Source organism: Mus caroli, chromosome 10, assembly GCF_900094665.2.
Source record: "Mus caroli chromosome 10, CAROLI_EIJ_v1.1, whole genome shotgun sequence".
NCBI classification, from domain to species: domain Eukaryota; kingdom Metazoa; phylum Chordata; class Mammalia; order Rodentia; family Muridae; genus Mus; species Mus caroli.
This window is the reverse complement of record NC_034579.1, coordinates 109,051,392-109,075,338: the sequence shown is the minus strand read 5'-3', so window position 1 is coordinate 109,075,338 and position 23,947 is coordinate 109,051,392. Positions and strand designations below refer to the sequence as shown.

The 23,947-nt window shown below is 42.2% G+C and overlaps 2 protein-coding genes across 4 annotated transcripts in view; both read right to left on the bottom strand.

The window, feature by feature from the left end:
• Ptprb (protein tyrosine phosphatase receptor type B) overlaps nt 1–8,242 on the bottom strand; it is a 112,393-nt gene extending 104,151 nt beyond the window's left edge. The window contains exons 1-2 of the mRNA XM_029482951.1: nt 8,149–8,242; nt 6,211–6,606 (exon numbers count right to left, since the gene is read on the bottom strand). Coding sequence (XP_029338811.1) covers nt 6,211–6,606; nt 8,149–8,203 — 451 coding nt within the window. The 5' untranslated portion in view covers nt 8,204–8,242. The remainder of the gene's footprint in view (nt 1–6,210; nt 6,607–8,148) is intronic.
• Nucleotides 8,243–9,433: 1,191 nt separating this feature from the next.
• Ptprr (protein tyrosine phosphatase receptor type R) overlaps nt 9,434–23,947 on the bottom strand; it is a 247,876-nt gene continuing 233,362 nt past the window's right edge. For all 3 annotated transcript variants that reach the window (XM_021174212.2, XM_021174213.2, XM_029482860.1), the window contains one exon: nt 9,434–10,038. In XM_021174212.2, the coding sequence (XP_021029871.1) occupies nt 9,945–10,038 (94 nt within the window). In that variant the 3' untranslated portion in view covers nt 9,434–9,944. The remainder of the gene's footprint in view (nt 10,039–23,947) is intronic.

Genomic DNA, 23,947 nt, shown 5'->3' with positions numbered 1-23,947 from the left:
TTTCTTTCTTTCTTTCTTTCTTTCTTTCTTTCTTTCTTCCTTCCTTCCTTCCTTCCTTCCTTCCTTCCTTCCTTCCTTCCTTCCTTCCTTCTTTCTTTCTTTCTTTCTTTCTTTCTTTCTTTCTTTCTTTCTTTCTTTCTTTCTTTCTTTCTTTTGACACGGTTTGTCTGTGTAGCCCTGGCTGTCCTGGACCTCCCTCTGTAGACCAGGCTGGCTTTGAATTCAGAAAAGTCGCCTGCTTCTGCCTCCCAAGTGCTGGGACTAAAGGCGTGTGCTGCCCAGCAAGGCTGTTGTATTTACTAAGTCACAAATCTTTTGAAAGAACAGCTACTGATTGAGGATATGTGAGATGGGGGCTGAATTTTCCAAACAAACATAAAAACATTGGGTCACCTTGCCATGACCAAAAACTGTGTTCTTCTTATGTCTGTGACAGGCTCCAGGTGATGCCACTGCTGGCCTTTATGTCATGGTGTAGCAGTACTTTAGGGAAACCCTACACAAAACAAAGGATTGGAAAATTCTGCAAAGGATTGGCCAACAGGGTATGCTTGGGTATTACACTGGCTTTGGAGATGTTGAGTTGCCAGGACTATAAACCCCAGCAAATCCTGTTGAATCAGGTATCTGTAACTTTGAGGACTGTGGGCTTTAAGACACTGAACAACGGTTTATTTATTTATTTTTATTACTTCTTTATTTGCTCATTTAAATCGAACAACTATTTATTAGGCAACTACTATGTGCCAAGTAGCCCTTCTTAAAGATGGCATTACCTTCCACTTTCTAGTCAGCCTCATTTGTCTCTCTTTTGAGCTCTATTTCTTCCCATCCTAATTTTACCTGACTAGTACATTTCATATGGCAATGTGCCTGAGTGACAGGTGCTAAGGAACAAAAAATGTTCTTGGCTGAAGAGATCCGTGTTTGCCTTAACAAGATATAAATAGATATTCTCACAAAAGTTAATAAACTAGCCATGGTAATTAAGTATTCTTGCCTTGAGATGCAAAGGGCTGTGCAGAGGTCTTTGAACATAGATAGGTTTACTATACATATCATATTACATATAATAGTTATATATAACATATAACAATATATGTTGTATACCATAATGTCTCCTACAAAATTTCAGGCACTTAAATTTTATCTGAAATTCAAGTGTAAGTGGTCATCCATGTATATTGTCTGCAACTTTCCTTACATGGCTACTTGAAAGCTTTCTGGGTGCAACTTTATTTATTTATTTATTTATATTTCATACCATTTAATATTGTAACTGCCTTGTGCCGGGGTTATACACTCTGCACACAGACAAGAGTTAAGTTCCAGGTGCTTTCTCATAACAAATCTGACCATGGATCTACCTGAGGCTTCTTCCCAGCTGTCTTGAGAACAGTCTTTATTTCTCAGGTTTGAGTTCTGAGTTTAGAGTCTAAGTGTTTCCTTCAGCAGGCATCTGTCAGGGTCGGGATACAGAGTTGGTGGCAGTCAGCATCTCTGTCACTTTCTGCTTTGGCCAGGGTTGGCTCTCTAAGTTAAGGGCCACAGGAAACAATCTAGTTCTCAGGTTTTGTTACAAAGTAAGGATGGGTTACGACCCAAACCAAGCTTCCAAACACCCAGCGCGCAATCACGTGCTCTGTACTGAAACAAGCAGTTGGCAAATTTTTATCATGAGAACTTGAAAATTAAATTAGCCAAATGTGCACAATCAGTGGATAAAAACTAGAATCTCCCAAAGTTGAATAGTTGAGTAAATGATCAAAACTTTCTGGAGACAGGTTTTGCAAATACCATTGAAGATGTTACCATTTCATACAGCTTTTGGCTTTTAGGTGAAGAATAAAACCTCAGACTTCTGCAATGGTCTTTAATTATCCTCGTGTATTTTAAAAAATACCTCAGGCCAAACATATGTATTATCCATTTAGGCCATCTCCCTCTTTTTTTTTTTGTCAAATAAATATTTAAATCTAATATCTCCTTATTTTATGTCTATATGTTTAACTGGTATGATTTAAAAGCTACAGAAATTTTAGCCTGAACATTCGGCTTCCATGTTTTGTGAATTTTAAATCAGCAGTTTGTAAAGATAATTGGTGTTTGAGCTACCGTGAAAGCTTTCTTGTCTTAGCCTTCCTCTAGGGACTGAGTCACTGGATTTAACGTGGGTCCTAGGTTCTGCTTTTGTTACATATTCCCTGGGTGATTCTGGTCTATGGCTTTAGCCACATACACACTATGAATCAAAATGGAGTACTGCTCTAGCTGTCTCGTGCTCTCTCTGTCTCTGTCTCTGTCTCCCCTCCCCTCCCTTCCCTCCACTTTCCGAGTTCTGGGATTAAAACTAGCTATTGTGATGATTTCTTATTCGGGCACTGAAAGTTTATTAAATAGATGGGAAGAAAGAAAATCCTTGTTATAAATATACAAGGCTCTCAAAGCAAGATCAGTTTTCTATTACTAAACTCTTTGTTGGAATAGGCGTTTGGAGTTATACTAAAAGTAGTAGACCGTTAGGTGTTTGGGTGTCTATAATATCTTCGAATATTCTATGAAAGCCTTTTCCCAATCGGTGAAGGAGGAAGATGTTTTGATGGTGGCAAGGAAAAGTTCTTACACAATGGAACAATATGTTAAAGCTATTTTTAACATTTTATTGTGCTATTGCTACTACATTGTTCTCACATTCCAGTGAAATTCTTCTGAGAACACAATCCAAGAGTAGAGGGGCACCCTGTGTTCAATCTAAAACATTTTCGCCCAGAGACTGCTACCAGAGACTCTTTGCTAGGGCAAGTTCACCTGTAAGATGCTATTCTGGGTGTTGACTGCCCCAGGTCAAGACCATTCTTTGACCACTTTCTCAAAGGGCAACAAAATAATGGGACTCAGAAATAACCATGAACTGAGGTAATATTTTTTGAACAACAATAAAGACAATAAACAAGTTAGTTCCTTGTCTTGATCTGATACAAATAGCATTCATGTTGAATGTTGAACAATGACATGTTGCAAAGAGTAACTTGTATTAAAGACATTGAGCCATAAGAACGTTTAGTTGTATTAGTGCTTCTACTCTGGAGAGAGTTGTCCAAGATAATGAAATATAATGTGTCTATTAAAAGTGGGTAAATTATGCAGATGAGCCAATAATGATGATAAAGGAAGGAGCTATATGTACACATATACACACTCCAGATAGTATTGGGCTTCATAAAGGTGAAGGAGAAAGGATGGGGATTATAGTAGTTTAGTAAGAAAGAGTCAAGATGATTAACATTTCAGAAAATGTAGTCAGTATAATAAAAGACACCCTTAAAAATACACGCCTGAATTGCTTTATAAGCACACAATTGGAAAGAAAGTAAAATCAACACATGACAATTCATACCAACACACAGCATGGTAACATACTAAAAAAAAAAAAAAAAAAGAGAGCAGAGCAATTAAGGTGGAGTGGAAAAAGAAATATTAATGGACTCAAAGAAACAGTTTCCAGCAGCCAGTTAGCAACCAGTCCCATGCAGCTGTGGGTTCCACGAGGAGCCCCTGCTTGTTAAGCAGACAGGTCAGGATTTTGGAGACTACACCTGTGTTCCCCTCTTGATGACTCAGAATGACAGCATCAGAGCCCTGCTTTTGTCTTTGTTTTTAAATATCGCTGTACTTGGGGAGGAAGAATGCTCTGTAGGAGGGTCCCCAGTGTGTGAGTTTCAGGCCTGTCTGGGCTGCACAGCACAACATGGTCCAAGGTCTCCCATGCAGTGTTGAGGTAAACACTTGCCCTGCCTGACTTGAGCTTAGAGATGGATCTCATTTCCCATGGGTAACAACAGCACAACTGCGACTTTTGCCTAGGTTTTATGGCATTCGGGACAGATTGGAACAAGCCAATCACAGGGAAGAAACTGCACAGGTTGTCTCTTGGTGCTGCACACTTTCTGATAACGTTGAGTTTTGTAATAGACTCCGGCAGTTTATCCTCCTTGCATACGTAGAATCGATGCAAAGATTGAGACCATCAACCTCAGCATCCTTTACACAGGAACCTCCTGCCAGTGTCTAATTAAGCTCTTGCTGAGCATGAATCAGGGAGAGAACACTGTTTAAAGATTAGCATGGAAGAAAAAATCTAATCAGCCTCAGAGATGGGTAAGTGAAAAAAAAAAAGCTAAAATGGATGCTGATCCCCCAAAAGGACCTCAAATAGACCCACATGAGTATCAGTGCAGGGACATAGCTCCTGAGGTTGTGGTGGGAGACAGGTGTGAGGGAGTCTTGGGAATCTGTGCTTTTAGTAAGTTCCGCCTTTTCTCCATGGCATTGGTATGCAACCAGCTAGAAGAAAGCTGATGGCTCAGCACTGGGAAGAACTGGGAATCGTTGGGTCAGCACTGGGAAGTGCCAGCAAGCACTCGATTAAGGGCTGCACACTAGACTGGGAGTTGGCTTGGGTTTAGAGCTGGCTCAGCAGCCGAGGGTGAATTTCAGTCTCAGTACTGTGGAGAGTCATTGCTGAGTGATTCTCCCAGGGGTCTGTAAGGCCCTGGGACTTTTATCTTTCATGTGCCTCTGACTTTGATCTTCCATGACTTCCTGAGCCAACCTCTAATGGAGAAGCAGATACACTCGGAAAGTAGTTAACGTCAAGAGAAGGTGGAGCTGCGCATACACTCCATAGACACTCCCACTTAGGACTAATTATACACTGAGCTAGGAATTTGTGCATGTGCATACAAATAATTATGTATATTTATCATCTAGCAACACTAATTGTTAACAATTAGAAAGTCTCTGACTACACATTGGCTTTTACTATTTCAAAAAAAAAAAAAAAAGCAGGTTACGTCCAAATGATATGAACATGGATCTGAGTGTCAGAAGCATGACATAGCACCATTTTCCATTGTGAAGCTCCCTCTGTGTTCTAATACACCTCCTCACCAGACGAGAGAAGTTTCTATACCAACAGAATCTAGTTTCTTGACGTAATCTAGTCATTACGTGTTCAGACTGTGTATTGGATGTATATTCCAGTACTTCGTAGTGTTTGATCACAGTGTCTGTCACAAAAGAGAGACTTAAGAAATATTGTTTTGGAACTGAGGAGATGACTCTGTAGGTATGAAAACCGAGTTCAGATCTCCAGGACCTTTGATAGGCACAGCTTCATTAGCACAAGGCTGTAATCCCAGCTCTCCTACTGTGGAATGAGAGATGGAGGCAGGAGGCTACCTGGTGTGGTGTGTGCAGGGGTGAACAACAAGGGATATTTACTCAAATGAGGTAGAAGTCAAGGAATCAGACCCAAGGTTGTCCTCTGACCTTCTGACCTTTATACAGGTAAGAAGTGGCACTTACATGAGACTGTACGTATATATACACACACACATACACATACACACACATACACACATATACACAAACACATGTACACATACACATGTACACACATATATACACATATACACATTCACACTACACACTTATGTACACATACACAATATACACATACATACATATTACACACATATATACACATATACACAAACATACACACATATACACATATACACACATACACACACATACACACATATACACACATACACACATACACACACATACACACATACACACATATACATACACAATATACATATATACACATATACACACATAAACACACATATATACATACACACATATGCACATATATACACACATATATACATACACACATATACATATACACATACATATGCACACACATACACACATACATATGCACACACATACACACATACATATGCACACACATACACACATATACATACACACATACATATATACACATACTCACACATACATACATATACACACATTCACATATACACAAATATACACACATATACTCATACACACATACACCTATACACATACGTACACATATACACATTTTGAAATTTGAGTAAGTACAGGCAAAGAAGGGAAGGTAAATGACAAAGGCAGAGAAGTTGCTGACTTTAATAAGGATAATGAGATTTTTCCATGGTTGGGTACCACTTATCATGTTTTTGTTAGTAAACACATGTATCTCTCAAAGGAAATAGACTGGAGCCCATGGCTCTCCCTGGGCTTTGGAATCTTGGAAAAGAGTTAGCAGATTGACTTCCAGAACTGATTCTGAAAGGACCCACTCACCTTGCTTCAGACAGAGGCTTTCATTGGCCAGTCTCCCCTCCTTGTTGATAACTAACTTCATCCAGCTATCGAGGTATTTACTGATCTTCTTGACCACTACCTTATGGTTTTGTTTCTTGAGAAAGAGTGAGGTATTTTCCACCTCAAGGAAACCTTCCTGAGCATGGCAGGTCCATCGGGGTGCCTGGGCACAGGGAGTAGCAACTGCTGGTTGGAAGGGGCCCCTTGAGGAGTTGGAGATACCCAGGCACAATCCAGATTTAATGTGAAGGAACTTCCCATCTTCAGTTGACAGCCACTGCTGGTTGTGGCTGCTGCCATTGCAGAAGCCCATAACCACCTTCTGATTTATGGAGAGGCACTGTTGCTTGCGCACGTGAACTATCTGGAATCCCTCTGGAAGATGAAAGACTTATGAGGTTCTGTGTAAGGGCCATGAAATCACAAAACCACCTGCCCACGTATCAGCCAAATTAAAAACACCAGGCTGATTTATATTTTGACCTTTCTAGCATGGCAAGTGAACAGGCTCAGATTTAGCTCACATGACTTAAAATCCCAAGTCAAACAGATAAGCAAATACCCCCCACCCCCACCCACCCCAACCCAACCCAACCCAAACATCCCCCAAACTCAATCAAGCAAGCAAGCAACCACCCAACCAAAAACAGCCTCCCAAACCAACCAATCAACCCATCAATTAAACAAGCAAAGCCTAGAACCAATGGACTATCTTCAGGCTGACAATGGGAAATGCAAAGACATCATATGAAGTGCTCCTCTGTGAAAGTTTTATACAATCTAGTAGGAACATATACCCTACTGGAAAAATGAAAGGAATCTTGGAAAAGAAACAAAGTCACCCAAAGATTATGGCTTTTCATTGGATGAGGAAAGACAAATATAGAGAGTGTGTGTGCCTTATCAAAGTCATCAAAGTCAATTCAATATAAGGCTTGATCCCTTTTAGCCATTTGGTTCTCTTCATATTTAGCCCTTTTCCATTACGTAGAAGAGAGATATACCCCCCCTCTCAGCCACAGCTCACAGAGGAAGTAAATATTTGTTTACCAGTTGCATAGTTTGAATAAACAGTTAAAATTGGACACATTTATTAAAAGATAAAAAATACAAGGGAGTTTCCCAGCTCAAACTTGTGGCTGGTGGCAAACAACGAAAGTATTGATTATCAGAGGCTAAGTTCCTGATTACCAGAGGCTAAGTTCCTGATTACCAGAGGCTAAGTTCCTGATTACCAGAGGCTAAATTCCTGATTACCAGAGGCTAAGTTGTTCCTGATTACAGAGGAGCATTGATTTTGTGACAATGTCTATAGTTTTCCACCAAATACTAACACATTAAAAAAATATATATCAGTACTCATTAAAGACCAAATGCCCAGTTTTTAAACATTCACAGTAAAAAGTAAAATATTCAGGCTCAGACATCAATTAGTTTTAACCTAAGCAACCTAGCTTTCCCTTGGAAATATTCAATCCTTCCAAATGACAACTTCCAAATAAAACACAGTTCCTTCTTCCCTTTAATCATGTTCCTTACGTATATATTTTTCTTAAAATGCAAGAAAGTAAAGCTATAACTTGATTAGAACAAGGAACACAGTGCTTATATAGACTGTTATGTGAAAATAATAAAAGATGTCTGCTCAGGGTCCCTCACTCCGAGACCCATCCTTTCAGGAGTTGAGCTGTCCCAGGCACTCCGTAAACACTTATTTTCTTCTAGAGAGAAATCTCAGAAGTGTGGCCAGAGCTGTCTCCTTTTATCCCCCCAACCCCCTTCTCATCAGCTTTGGCTCTTGAGCCATGGAGACCTGGCTCCTATTCTGACTTCTTTCAGATACCTTCCCAAAGGCTACCAGCCTTCCTGGCAAACTTTGAGAGAGATGTCTCAGGGAACTGAGGTAGCCCCACTCACCCAGGCTCCCGAGGATCAAGCAGGTTAGAATCGTCATGTAAAACTCAGCCTCCATTTTCCACTTAACAACGGTTCATGCTTCGCTTTGGGGAAAAAAAAATTTCTCCCAGATAAGAGAGGCAAAGAGTAGGAAGGAAACGTGCTTCACGGAGAGGGGAAAAGTCAGTGACACACTTCCTCCAATTGAATTGTTTGGGGGAAGTTTTACACCAGTGTCCTTTTGTCTGTTTCCTTAGAAAGGAGGGATAATGACCATCTCTTTTTAAAATGTAGAGCCAGCCTCCGGGAGCCAGAATAAACCCCAGAAAGTCACCCCTGCCACCCCTCTGGCACATGCTTATGTCTTAACCTCAAGATGGAGAAAGGGAATTGTAATGGTAGATAATTGAGTCTTCCTGCATCACGGCTTCTTTTCAGGTGATACGATTCTGCCCCATCTACGTAAGCCATGTAATTTATGGGGTCTGTGACAAGTGATATAAAGACATAAACATGTACTGTTTGTATAATGAGATGCTGGCGTCCATAAGGAAAACCACATAATGATGGAGCTCTGAGATCATTTTCTCTCAAGTGATTACAAGATTGCAATTGGAGAGAGTCATCTCCCGCCATGAGGAAAAGACTAAAATTAAATCCATCCTATTACCTCCTTCAGTTTACCGGGAGTAAGTAAAGAACAGGCGTCACTCGGTATTTACTGTTAAGAGTCATTTATTGGGAGTACGAAAGAAAGTCAGCTTTGCTGCGTTGAAAATTCATATCTGAGCAGAACATCTCCTGTTTGCTGAGTGTGATTATTTTGCCTTCATCTGTCTCTTGAGGAAGGAGATCTTTGAGAAATATAAGGTCGTGCATGACAGTGTCCTCGGAAAAACTTTTGGGGATGAAACAGGTTGGAGCATTCCCCAAAGGCACCTGCTTCTTATTGGGAGAGAGATACCAGGTAGACACCATATTTAAAAATCCCTTCTTAGTAAAAGAGAGATAAGTATTTAAAATTATTGATACTTTATAGTTGCTATAAATTTGTTAATCCCCTTTTAAAGTAAAACAAATCACAATGTAGAAATATAGTAGTTAGTGTTGTGGAACAGGAGCAACTTGTATGCCTAATAATAGAATATATATGTGTACATATACATATAATATACATATATATATCCAACGACAGTCATTGTGCTCTGTAATTGATCCATAGGAGACACTATAAATGCACACTTAATAGATATAATCAAGACACATGTCCATATAAAATAGTCACTGCATTTGATTTTTTTTTTCCCCCAAAACAAAAACGTCTTGGTTAAAAAATCCATTGTCGATCACTCGAAACTTGAGCAGCAAGATTCTGGTAACTGAGATAGTTAATAGCACTTACAACAGGAACAGTTGAACAGCTGACAGTCCAGTCACAAGACAGGCTTTATGAACATTAAAGCATCTAAACACAGGATAACGTCAGCAGCTCCTCCAGTCTCTGAATATCACACACATCGATTCTGTGCGGCGGAGAGGCGACACAGACAGAACAAAATCCTCCTCAGGCTGCGAGAGGACTGTCATACCTCCATCAGCACAGGCAGGACCTTCAGAATAACTGGGGGGGATGCCTACGAACGAAGTCCTATACACAAAGGCTGGCAATCTTTCATGTTGCCATATCTTCCACAATCAGTGCCTCAGGCTGGCTTTAGAGCCTCCTCGTCCATTGCAGGGAGCCCCTCTTGGAGCTCTTGGTAGGTAATTTGATGAATCACCCGGTGAGAGATTGACGCTCTGGTAAATCTTCAGAGTCACTCGACAGTTTCTGGCGAAAGTCTGCTCTCAAACAGGCACAGAGCATGGTGCACAAATTCATACTGCTCGCTGGTTTGGACCATACCACCCCTGCATGGAAGAGATTATAAAATCACTCAGTATTGCTGACACCTTATAATACTGTAACCGAAACATGACGCTAGAACGAATCTTAAGCCAAACAGGCAGAATAGCTGATCTAGTGAATTTTTTTTCTACCCTTTTTACCATCCTGGCTGGCAAAGTTAATATGTTAGTGCAGTCCCATGCTGTGCACCAATGCTGTATCATGGTGCATTATGCACAGGCTAGTGATAACGATGACACTGGTGTGAACAAGCCTACCTGGTGGCAGCTGTAATCACTGCACATTTCCTTGGACTGGATCATGCTAACTTTGTTGATAGCATTGCTATTTACTATGCTTCTTAGTGTGACTTAGCGTGTACTCTGACTTCAATGTTAAGGGTTGACTGGAAAACTGTATGCCGTGTAACAAGGCTAGCAGCCACTGCGTGTATCTCATAGCTATTGCACCTCTTGGCAGTGCCATCTTCTCCTGTGCTTCCATTGGTTCCTGATGGCTTTGAGAGAAGCAGGAGATGCTGTACATATAGCACGTCATCTAGTTGTGTGGTAGGTCATGCTATCCGGGTTTTTACATGCAGACTATATAATGTTCACACAACAACGAAGCTCTCTAATGATACATTTTTGAGACCACCTCTCCATAATTAAGAAACACATGACTCTCTCTATGCATATATACACACACACATATACATATATGCATATGCATATATACTCAGTCATATATATGTAAACATGTATATATGTACATGTGTATATATATGTATATGTATATACACATGTATGTCTCACTATAATGCCATGTACTCTAGGTACCCGATTATTTATTTATTGTTTTGAGACAGGGTCTCATATCATTTAGACCAGTATTGACTTCACACTGTGGTAGTAGATGGCCTTGAACCTTGATCTTCCTGCATCCTGGAAATGCTTTTACCTGTGTACGGTTAGCAGAGCAGTTGTAGAACCTCATGGATAAAAAACTGGACTCTGGAGTAGGTCAGAACACCCAGCTCAAAGACTTCTTGTGCTCATTTGAACTGTGTGATTTACACAAATTCCTTAAAAACACTTGGTTTCACCGCCCCCCCCCCCACCTTTGTTAAAGCAAGACAATGGATATGTTACAAAGTTCTGAGCATTACTCGGTCAACATGGAGCAGCTGGAGCGGCAGTGTTAGTTCACTAGAGCCATCCTGAAATGCATTATCTACTTGGGCTAAGCACAGTGGAAGTAGGTTAACAAAACACAGCTGAGCTGCGTTCTATCTCTCTTCCGACAAGTCAAAGATCTCCTGGAAAATGGTTTCTTTAAGGCTATCTGGGCACCAACCAGCCTTTGGGTATGCTAGGTATCTAAACACAATGGTGGGTGGGTCCTTTAGCTGGCTGGAAGCTGGGAATTGGCTCTTGCTTTTGCTCTGTTGGGGCTAGCACCATCACAGCTGTGCAGCATCCCCCCGTGACACAGATCAGTGGTAGGCAGCTACTCAGTGTGGAAACAGACGATTCTTCATCCCACCTCCCTATACACAATACTTTAATCACACTTTTCCTCCTAGGGCGATGGTTCTTTCAGCTTGACAAAATTGTTCAGACACTACTGTAAAAGCTAACCCACTTTTCATTTTGTGGAATAAGAGCATTGTGATCGTCATGATCTGAAGATCTGAATTCTTCTAATCTCTCTGTAACTGTTCAGTTGTACAACGAATCCTATTTTAGTTTCAGTCTTTGTCTTATCTAGGTTTTATTTTCTTTTCTAGTGGTGGTTGGTACTATTCAAAATCGTTTTCAGACCACGGAAGCACTTCCAACTTAAATTCGTGATGTGTCGCTGTCACTGTCACATGACTTCTGGCTAAGGATAACTGAAACTAGCTCTGTCTATAGGCTTCCTTAGCCTGCCACACTGCTAAAGCAGCAAGGCTACATCCTCTGAGGTAAACAGTGATTCCTCAGGCAGGTTTGACATGGTGCCAAAACCATGTATCCAGCAAGAAACAAAGAGGTAACTGGTTTCCTGAGGTAGCAAACTTCTGTGAAGAAATATTACCACAGTCTTTTCAACGGGAACTGTATGTTTGTTTTCCAAGCGTTGGCTGGTCAGAACGTGACAACAGAAATGGCAACTCAGGAGCCACGCTCTTTTCCAAGTTGTGTGATGACGTCTGGGAAAGTTTTATGGAAAAAAAAAAAAAAACAAAGCCAAAAAACAAAGCAGGTGTTCAGGAGATGGTAGTCTAGACTGCAAAGCCTGGGAGATGCAGCCACAGTCAAGATTAGGGCAGCTGCAGGGCACTGAGAGGCACCTCCCTTCCTTTGACATTCCCTCAGAGAATGGACACTCGTACGTCAAGCTGTGGGCCTTACGCGGAACCTTTGTGTGCACTGCCTCTCGTGGGCACTGCTCTGTGAACATCCTCCTACCATTTACCTCACCTTGAGGCAAGATACCCCCTCTTTCTTGACTGTCCTGTTCAGCACTAGAATTTGTATGTCCAGTGGGTGGGCCAAAGCAATCACAGTTGAGGTCTTAGTAACGGTTCACGGGAAGTGGCTCAGCAATATGTGACCATGGCGGGAAGAGAGTCACTGTGACCAAGGTCTGTTGACTGTAACAGATTCAGTTAACTAAGTCAAGGTTGCTGCAGTGGCCATTGAAGGTGGGGGAAGGTGGGAACACACAGTGCCCTGTGGCAACATTCTTGTCACGCTGAAAGCATCAGGAAGACCCAGGGAAAGTGTTGTTATTTTCCATTCTTTTGGAGGACAAGAACAAAAGGAGTAACGTCTGAGGAGTCCTCAAGGATCCTTCACTGGAATTACTGGCAAAAACTTGTTTTTTTATAGGCCGGGCGGTCAGCCAGCTTCTGGAGTGCTCACAGGGAGAGATACCTTTAGAGCAGGCTTCCGAAGACATCAAAATGCATCTCTCTCTAACCTTCTCACCCTATTGGCCAACTGGAATAGCCCCAGTAGGTCTCAAGATTCTCCTTGTAGTCACACAATAGTTCTTGAAATGATGAAAACAACCATCAAAGTCCTCATAATCTTTCTTCTCTAGACTAAACATCCTGTGGTTACTCAACATCTCTGTGAAGCCTGCTTTCCCTGTCACTCACCGATAGTCTCCTATTTCTGTGTGCTATTTTATGAAATAGGACCTGGCTACAGTGTAGTATCTGTCCCCGAGGGGATCCTGCCAGCAAGCACATTTGCTCCCTTAGCTACTCATCGTAGAGCACCAGGATGAGATCTGCAGGTGCGTCAGGAGGCAAGGCCACAGTGCTGGCCTGCAGGTGCGTGATACTCAGCAAGCATTGTAGGAACAGTTAGGTTAATTAAAAGTCAGCAGGATTGTATTTGAATGTGAAAATTACAGGTTTCTTTTTTTTTTTTTTCCCCTCCATCCTGGTTTCAAGCTATTGAAAATTTGAAATTACACACAGGAATTTACATGTGTTCCTGTTAATTTCAATTCATTAATTCTTCGTCTGAACACAATGTTCCTGTGTACTGAACCACTAGTTCTAACATTCAATAGATTAGCCTTCCATAACTCACTCCCAGGACTGAGCCTTCTAGACACTCAGCAAGCATGCCTGACATCTTACCTACATCATTTATTTAAAAAGAATATGTATATATTTACATATACATATACATGACCAAAATAAGATGACGTCTTTACAACGAGTAATTTGATAAGATTTATATTGTTTAATCTCATCTTAAAATTGTTTCTAGCTAAGTTGTAGGGTTTTGTTTTTTAAGTTCTGGCCAGTTGTTATTTTGCAAACTTGCTACAGGGAAAACCACTCAGCATCTATATCAAATAGGCATTTAACTAGTCCTATTATATATATATGTACATATATATACATACATATATATTTATATATAATAGGTCAAATATATAATATTTATGTTATATAATAATATATTTATATTTATATAAATATTATATATACATATATTTATAATAATATATAGTAGGTAAAATTTGACTCTCTCTCTCTCTCTCTCTATCTATATATATATAATAAAATAGGTCAAAAATATAATCTATCAAGTAAATAATCCAGGCCATGACATTTCTGTATTGTGTGAAAACAAATAAACCACGGGCTTTTAGGAATGCTTCCCAGGACACACTCCTTAGATGCTGGTTCCGACTGAAGAACGCATCCAGATACTTCACAGGGGATGTTAGTATACAGGAGATTCCGTTGGCCTTTATCGGAACTTAAGGCCTAGGGCTACCCTTCAGGGTTTACTCTAGGGAAAATACATTTTTCTTTTGTGCACTGGTAATATGAAACAACACACAGAACAAACCCCGGAAGCTAGCACAGTACACAGACCACGTTTGTGGAATAGGAGAATGTAGCTATACAGTGTGGATCTGCAAGAGAGTTTCATGATAAAGCCCCTCCCCCTCCCGCCCCAGTCCAGCTTAACAACAATTGATGTTAGGCACCTGTTCAGTCAGACAGAGCTCCATGGGGTTGCTGAAACAGTCAGTTCCTAAGTAAACTGGTTCCAGAAGGCAAGGGGCAGGCCCCCCCCCAATCCATTACTTTGAAAGCAGCCATCATCAAACAAAACCAAATCAAACCCCAAACAGAGCAGACACTAGAGAATCTATTACCTCTAGTAGGCCATAGCTTACAGTCAGCCAGAGTTTAGGTTGCAAAGGATTTCTACAGTGGTTCCAAGTCTTAGGAAATGAGGCTGCATTGGCTCCCAAACTGTTATCCATCAGAGAGAAGGGGGGAGCAGAGGGAACGCTGTTCCTTATAGACTCCACTGTAGAACTGAAGAATTCTCCTTAGGTACAAATTCAAGGTTTATGAAGTACCATAGGTTAAGTTATAATTTGTGTCTACTATTAAGTAGGTATAAATACAAAAAGAATCAAGTCATCTAAGGCCCACAGGTAGGGAGAGGGGGAGGATCAAGGCCAGCAATAACACAGATGACTATCTCAAAGGACAAGAGGAAAAGTAAACCGAAAACGGTAAGAACATCTTACTTCTGCCAGTGGTTGTGTGTTTGAAAAGGTCTGGAAAGCCACGTGTGTCAAGTTCATTACCCATGGGGACCAAAGTTAAGAGGCCAAGACAAAGCAAGAGCAAACTCAGCACACACTGTGGTCAAGATAAATCCTGTCTCCATGACTTACCATCTTATTACATCATCTTTTTGAGCTCAGTCTTTTCATATGCAAAACCACAGAGGCTACACAACAGTTGGACCTACCCGACTTAGCCCTGCTGTGAGGAGCAAGAGAGATAATCCATTTAAAATGCTTAGGGTAAAGCTAAGTGCCTGTGAATACCACCTTATGAATAGCACAAGCTTGGCCAAGGACGAGTTGGTCCAGGTTGGTCAAGTCTGGATGGAAATGATACAGATATACGTCTACACAAAGAGACAGAGCTATAGAGGAGGCACCTGGTACAACGGGAAGCAGTGGGCTTGGAGCCTGGCAGATTTCAGGGATAAGTTCTTCCTTTTAGACCTACTAGCTTCGTGACTCAATCAATTGATGTTTCTATTGTTGTCATTTTGAGACAGAGTCTTGCTAAATAGCCCAGGCTTGGCTCGAACTCCTGCAATCCTCCTGCCTCAACCTCCCAAGTGCTGAGATTACAGGAAAGCTCTGACTTATCTCCTTCCCCACAACCTGGCTTTTCTCACTTATGAAATAATACGAATGACAGATGTCATCTCATTATGAGCATTCAATGTGTCTGAGTACCTGGTTGTCTAGCTGCAGGACAGTCATAGAAACCCCAGGAGTCCCTAGCTCCCAGTGTTATCAGGGAGGAAGAGGAGGAGCCAGGGATCAAGAGAACCTGTCAGTACTGTAACCTGTCACTAATGTGACTTCGCACTTGGTGGCTTTTCTCATTCGTAACCGGTGGAAGATTTTTGTCTGAGAGAAATTTTCCACTGCTCACACCCACAAATGCTCTGGAAAAGCAAACTGTTGGCCGGGCAAATGAATGTGTTACCTAATAAGGCTTCGGGGTTTGCAGGGATTAATAGATAACTCACAAATGCTAATCACAGTGGCTGCTGGTGCTGAAGTACAAAGTAACTGCTGCCTAACTTTGTCCTTTGAATCAGTATCCACTTAACACTATACCTGGGACTGCCATGGTTCACTCCCAAGCCTTGGTGAGGTTCTGGCTATGCCCTTTTGGAAAACCAGGGTTCGGATACTAGATTATTTGTTTATCCTGTCTGTGTCATATGCTCTGGAAACAAAGTAGCCATATTCATTGTCGAGGTGCTGTGGGGTCACTTTCCTTGTGGCCATAGAATAGGAAGACAATTAACCAGACCAGAAGGATGCAGATATGCTATCCCTCTAGACATGCCTTCAAGAATCTTACTGGGTCTGTCAGACCCAGAAATCAGCTAGGGAAACACGTTACTGTGTCAGCTGGGGGTGGACTCAAGCTAAAAGAGGGGGAATGTAGGATTCCCTTGCCCACGCTTTACAAGTGAGACAGTATTTTGGGGGAAAAAAAGCAAGACAAAAACTCTCCAAGCCTCAGAGATACCCAGGGGAGAGCTTTGTGACCTTTTGTGACTACACACACACACACACACACATACACACACACACAGAGCCTTTCCTGCTGCACCGCCCAACCAGTATCCGGTCTAATCAGTAGACAGAGGGAATTCTGCAGGGGTGACTCACTTCTGGGCTAACAATGGAACTCTCGATCCTTTTTTTTAAATTATTATTATTTTCAAATTTGGAATTCTTTTGGTAAAGTTTGGTACAGTAAATTTAGAACAAAAGGTGTAGAAAATAACGAGCCTCCTGGGTAAAGCTCCGATAGCTTTGGCGTGAGTCAAGAGAGGCTGAGTCTGCCGGCCCGGGTCAACGCCAGCTGTGGGGTGTGCCAGCCCCTGCACCTAGAGTCTTTCCAGCAGATGTCACGTCAAGAAAGGAGACTCTGGATGGGTGTGGTGGCATGAGTCTGTAAAACCCAGTGCATGGGAGGTGGGGGGCCGGATGATCGGGAACCTGAGGCCAGACTGGGCCACATGAGACCCTGTTTCAAACAAAACAAAACAAAGCCTGGTGTGGTGGGAATGCCTTTAATCCCAACACTGGGGATGAAGAGGCAGGTGGATCTCTGAGATTGAAGCCAGCTTGGTCTACAGAGGACGGTCCAGGAAAGACAGAGCTACGTGGGAGAGAGACCCTATCTCAAAAGCAAAACAGAACAAAAGAAAATCAAAATCAAGGGACATTTAAAACATTAAGCACCCCTGAATTTGAACAGGTATTTTGTGGTGTGTGTTCATGTGCACACATGCACACATATACCTGAAGCCAGAGAGCAACCTCAAATTCCATTCTTTAGACACTAGCCACTTGTTGTTTTTAACCAGGGCCTCTCATTGGCCTTTACTTTCAAGGTAGGATAGGCTGACTGACCAGTGAGCTGCAGAAATCTACGTGTCTCCAACCTTTTTGGTTGTTGTTGGTTTTTTTGTTTTGTTTTGTTTTGTTTTTTCGAGACAGGGTTTCTCTGTATAGCCCTGGCTGTCCTGGAACTCACTTTGTAGGCCAGGCTGGCCTCGAACTCAGAAATCCACCTGCCTCTGCCTCCTGAGTGCTGGGATTAAAGGCGTGCACCACCACGCCTGGCTATGTCTCCAACTTTCTAGTACTGAGATTGCAAACTCATACAATCACATGCAACTTTTTCTAAACACAGGTTCTGATTATTGAACTCTGACCCTGTTGTTTATAAAACAACAAAATCAAGTCAGATCAAATCAAAACAAAATAAGAGATACCTTACCAACTGAGCCCAGCCCCTCAGACCAGGTTTTTTGAATGTAGATACTTTCTCTGAAATAGCAGGCTATATGCCTGAAGTATTTGCTGGGAATAAAAGCCAGCACAGAGCAAGTAATAATTCAACTACAGCTCTAATATTTTTATATGGGTCTCACATATACCAGGTTGGATTTGAACTCTCTATGTAGCTGAAAATGACCCTGAACTTCTGATCTCTTGGACTCTAAAGTGTGGAGATGATAAACATGAACTTTACTCCTGGTTTATGTAGTGCTGGGGATTGAATTGGGGGTGTGGGGCAAGCTCTCTTCCAGTTAGCCTGTATCCTCAGAACTAGCTCGAGCATCGTTTTCAAGATTATTTTTTTTCTCCCTGAAAGTTATCCCTCCCACCACTGAGTAAGTAGGCTAAAGTCCAATTATCTCTTAGCTGGAATGAAGAAATAGGGTGCCCTGGCAATCCTTGGAAGATTCCATTGTGAAACCTGTTTTACAAAGAGGGCCTCTTATTAGGCTCTCAAAACCCAGGATGTCAGGAAAACACACACCAGCTTCCAGGATTTCATCTCTAGATGTCCTGGGAATAAAGTAACCCAAAATTCAGAATTCTTGATCCCCCCCAATAAGGTCTTTGAAATTCACTTAACTAGGTGTAGAATTGTGGTTAGGTGGGAATATAGAAATGCAATAGGTATCAGGCTATGCTTGATAACATTACAATAAGGAATAGAAACTTTAGACCTGGAATTATTTTGGCTAGATTTTGGAGTCAGGGACTATTTGAGGACACGCATTGGAACAGGACATTGATGGCACGCATATTCTTTCTCTAAGATGGGCTGGTTAAAAGAAAAGCAGCTTATCAAATCGAAGTGAGCGATGAAGACATCCAAACAAAGTGGGAGCACTTTCTATTTGCCTGGGAAGCTACGAGTGGAGCCCCTGGGTGCCATTTCACTCGAAGGCCCCCAAGGTAAGGGCACACTGAGCCAGCTGCGGACTTCAGCAACTCTCAAAAACGGAGCGTTAGACAGATTGCTTCCTGTTCCGGTCACGGGGATCAAGGAATGTGATAAAAATCCTTAGATCCAGAGGTTTCACTGTGACTTTCACTTCCCAGATTCTGTTTTCAAACCCTCCCACTTATCAGAGGTTCTGGGGGGCGATGGGGGACAGGGGGGTGTACAATGGGGAAAATGGCTGCAATCAATTTGCACTAGCACATAGTCCTTCCCGCCCTGCTGCCTGTCTTTGGACACTCATAGGCTCCTTTTTAGTCATTCTCTTGGGATGTCTATGGGGCGTGTTCTTTGGCGCATTTTACTGTAGACCATCATCATTTAGGATTATCCCTGTGTGTGTATGATGCGTGTATGTGTCTGAGTGTTGGTCTTTGCCTTTCCATCTCATCAGTCAGGATGTCTTTATTGTTTCTCTTTGCATGTGCAAGCCTTGGTGCCCCATTAGCTTCCTGCATTCTCCTGTCTGCACCCTGAGCGTCACTGTCGGACAGTGGTTCTCAGCCTTCCTAATGCTGCCACCCCTTAATACAGTTCCTTATATTGTGGTGAACCCCCCCCCCCCAACCATAACATTATTTTTGTTGCTGCTTCATGACTGTAATTTTGATAGTGTTATCAAACAGGAAGCATAATGTAAATACCTGGTATGGAGATAGTCTTAGGTGACCCCTGTGAAAGAAAGGGTCATTTGGTCCCTAAAGGGGTCATGACCCACAGGTTGAAAACAACTGTCATGGGAGATCTTAGATTACAGATGCCTTCTATTTTGCCCTTCCCACTTCGATGGCGGATGCTTGGCTCCTGGAAGTATCTTCCCAGGCCTCTCCACCATGTTTTTAAAGGGACAAGAGCCTATATTACATTCAGTGTATAAGTGATGTCTGCCACGACCTCCCATCGCACAGCTTCAGCACCCATGCGAGTCCATTATAGAGGGAGATGCACGGTGCAGGGCTCCTGGTTGATCCAGCGCCACAGCAGCTGAGTTCTCAATGAACAGTATCTGTGATTAGAGGACTAAGCAAAGCATAACTGGCTATCCAAGTAACACAAACTGATTACATACTCTGTTTACTTTAATACTAACGTTATGGGTCCTTTCTTTCATCTAATTACATTTTTAATTGCCAACCTATGCATGTATAGACATCTAAACAGGCAAATGTGACTGATTTAAACTCGCTTTTCATACCAGCCAGACCAACAGAGAGTTCCCTGTACTTATTAGCTGTGGTGTTAGTAATATGTAATCTAAACCAACTGTTCTCAACCTGTGGGTCTTGGTCTCACTGGCAAACCCCTGTTTCTAAACACATTTACATTACAATTCATAAAAGTAGCAAAGTGACAGTTATGAAGTAGCAATGAAAATAATTTTCTGGTTGGGGTTCCCCATAACATGAGGAACTGTATTAAAGGAGTGCACCGTAGGTACCGACCTAAACTGAAATCAGAACTAGGCATTCCCCCACCCCTGGCTTCTATGGCAAGCAGCTCAGGATCGACGTGAAGAAATGAGTATGAGAAGTTACAGCTTTGTGCTTAGCTTCTTGAAGTCTCCCACACCAGAAAACAGCAGCCTTTACTAAACACAAGAATCCCAAATCTATCTTTTTAAAAATTTGAGTAAAACTAGAACTTTAGTTTAGAGTGCTAAAAAGAAATCAAGTGTGTCTGTCAGTACAGGCTTATATTGCCAGCTACTTGAGTGTCCAATGCAGGAGGAGGGCTTGTCTTCGCCACAGAGTGAGTTCAAAGATTTCCTGGGCAATGTGGTAGGGCTGTGCCTCAAAATAAAAAGCAAGAAGAGATCTGGGAATATAATTTATGAGACTCTATATTAAGTCCCCAGTGCTAATACACACACACACATGTACAGAGAGAGACACACACACACACACATATATGTATACACACACACATATATATATATACACACACAGACACATACAAACACACATATACACATATACACTCACATACACATACACACACTCACACATACACACACAGATACACACATATACACACTCACACATACACACACTCACACACACAGATACACACATATACATACACTCACACACACAAACAGGCACACACACATACACACACAGACATACACTCACACAGACACACACACAGACACACACTCACACATACACACACACTCATACATACACACACAGACACACACTCACATATACACACACACTCACACATACACATATGTATACACACATACATATATATATACACACAAACACACATATACACATACACACTCATGCACACATACACACACTCATACACACACAGACATACATACATACACTCACTCACACATACACACACACTCACACATGCACACACAGACATACACACATACACTCACTCACACATACACACACAGATACACACACTCACACACACACACTCACAGAAACACACTCACATATACACACACTCACACACACATATACATATACATATACTCACACACACAGAGACTCACACACTCACACACACACAAACACACACTCATACATACATACAGACACAGACACACACACACCCACACACACCCACACCCACATTTAATATGTGATGTGACCCGGGAAATGGGGTTTATCCTTTTTGTCTTGGATTCTCCTTTAAGAATGAATCTGCGGTTACTATTTCTGAGACCAGATATTTTCGCAGCATCCTTTTCCTAGTGGGTAGCAGGCAAATGCTATGAATACTATTACCACATGTCATTGTTCTTCATGGAACCAAGACCCCAGTAAAGCAACAGCTAAGAGGGATGTTAGAACACCTTGGAGCACTCCCCAGTCACTGCATCTCAGTGTAAGGGCATCTTAGCAGAGGGGTCCTCAGGTTCATGCGAGTTCCCACCAGCATCAGGACACCAGCTGACCATGGTTCACATGTCACTGACTTTCAAATGCACGTGGGTGTTACTGGGAATTCAGAGGATGAAATCTAATTTACAAATATAAGATTCAGAATGCAAGGTGGGGGCTATGGACTAGTGTACTCCTATGATGGGGCTTTCATACCAGCAGGGGTTGGGCAACGTGCTCTGCTCCATGCTTCTTTGTATGGCTAGGCTGAGGGGCCTAGGGAAGGGGAGTGCTCACAGAGAGTCTGTGGCAGAGGTGGGGTCTGCTTCGAGCATCTTGGCATGGTCTTGAGATGCCTGACTCTACATGTTGCATGGTTGCCTGCACACTCTCCCACCAGACTGTCCTCAGACACAGTTACCACAGCATTCCCTTTGTCTCTTGATAAAAGCTAAAACCCTGGGGAAGAGCAGAAGTTCCACTAATATGCTTCTAAATAAAACACTCGTGGGTGCCTTGCACTGAATTTGAACTACTTAGAAAAAGAAAAAAAGAGAGAGAGATAGCCTATTTTAGCTGCGAATATGCTCGAAAGTAATATTAAAAGTAGAACCGCAGACTTATGAATCTGCCACCAGAACTGTGGTGTCTATTTATAGATGTTGCCTGAAAGCCAGTAATAACAGAGCCCTGCCAGAGTCCCCTGGAAAGCTGTGTCGCTGCTTTGAACTGGAAACGCCCATTCAGCATAACACACTCGGGCCTGAACCAGAACACACAAGTTTACTGCACACATGTAGGTTTGAGATTTGAGTACAGAGGACCTGTCCTTGCCTGACTTTGGGAGAACCACCACGGATCGTAGTATCTTTCCCCCAGGATTTCTGATTCTGCCCAGTGCTCAGACTCGTGACTCATCAGCCACGAGATAAGCCCCATATCCAAGCCACTGTCTTGTTTTTTCCTCAGCTCTTAGCCATCCTCGGCTTCTCTAAGGAAACCGCTGTGAGATATGAGAAGATTATTTGCTTTTTTTAGACAAAGATGGAGTTTCCCTCTATAGCCTGTGATGGCCTCAAACTCGCTGTGTAGTTCAGTATGGCCTTAAACCCACTGTCATCCTCTTGCTCCATATCCCAAGTGCTGGGATTTCAGGTGTGAGCAACAATGCCCAGTGTGAGGGGATCAGAAGACGCACTGTGCACAGGCTTGCAGCACCAGTGGGCAGAGGCCATTGCTAGGAAGCTGGGTCTGGTGGTGCAGGCCTGGAATCCCAGGAATTTCAAGGCCCTGACTGGGCTTCAGTGAGTTCAAGGTCAGTTTGGGCAATGAAATTAAACTGTGGTCTCAGCAATAAAAAACCAAGGGGATATAGCTCAGTGGTAGAATGCTTGCCTAGCAAACTTGAGTCCTTGGGTTTTAATCTCTGGTAAAATGCATGTAAGCATGTATATAGGCAGGCAGGCACACACACATGCACACATGCACGCATGCACACAAGCACGCAGCTAAACGTGCAAGCACATACTGAGTTCAAAAAGGCCCATGGACCTTGAGTATTATCTCTTATACGATTAAGATTTAGTAATCTAAGGACTGCCTTCCCTTTTCCCCATGTCATAGTCCCTGTTCAAATCATAAAATGATCAAGTCCTTTCCCTACCACCAAACATTACAAAAATAGTTTGAATTTCTTATACTTCTTTCTTTCCTACTCTAGTGTTCTTGGAGGGAGTTTTGTGGGGTTAAATCAGCGTGGGTGAATGTGTCAACAGTTGGAAATGGGCGTCTGCTGAGGAACTTTTCAGACCTTCAGAGTTTCTTTTCCAGAATTGTGTTAGAATTCTTTTCTTCCCCTCCTTCCCTTCTCACTGTATGCTTTTTAGCAAAGCACCTTCCACATGGCATGGTTTCATCAGGAAGTTTTACAGTGAACATTGCAAAAGCCTAGTAACTTCTATCTAGCTATTTATGCGTTTGAGTTAGAAATCATTAGTTTTGGATTTCTAACGAACCCATTTCCCACTTACTAAGCCATATGATTTTGAACAAGTTACTGGCTGTTCCTTCCTCCCTCCCTCCCCCTCCTCCTCCTCTTCCTCCCTCTTCTCTTCTCTCTTCTCTCTTCTCTCTTCTCTCTTCTCTCTTCTCTCTTCTCTCTTCTCTCTTCTCTCTTCTCTCTTCTCTCTTCTCTCTTCTCTC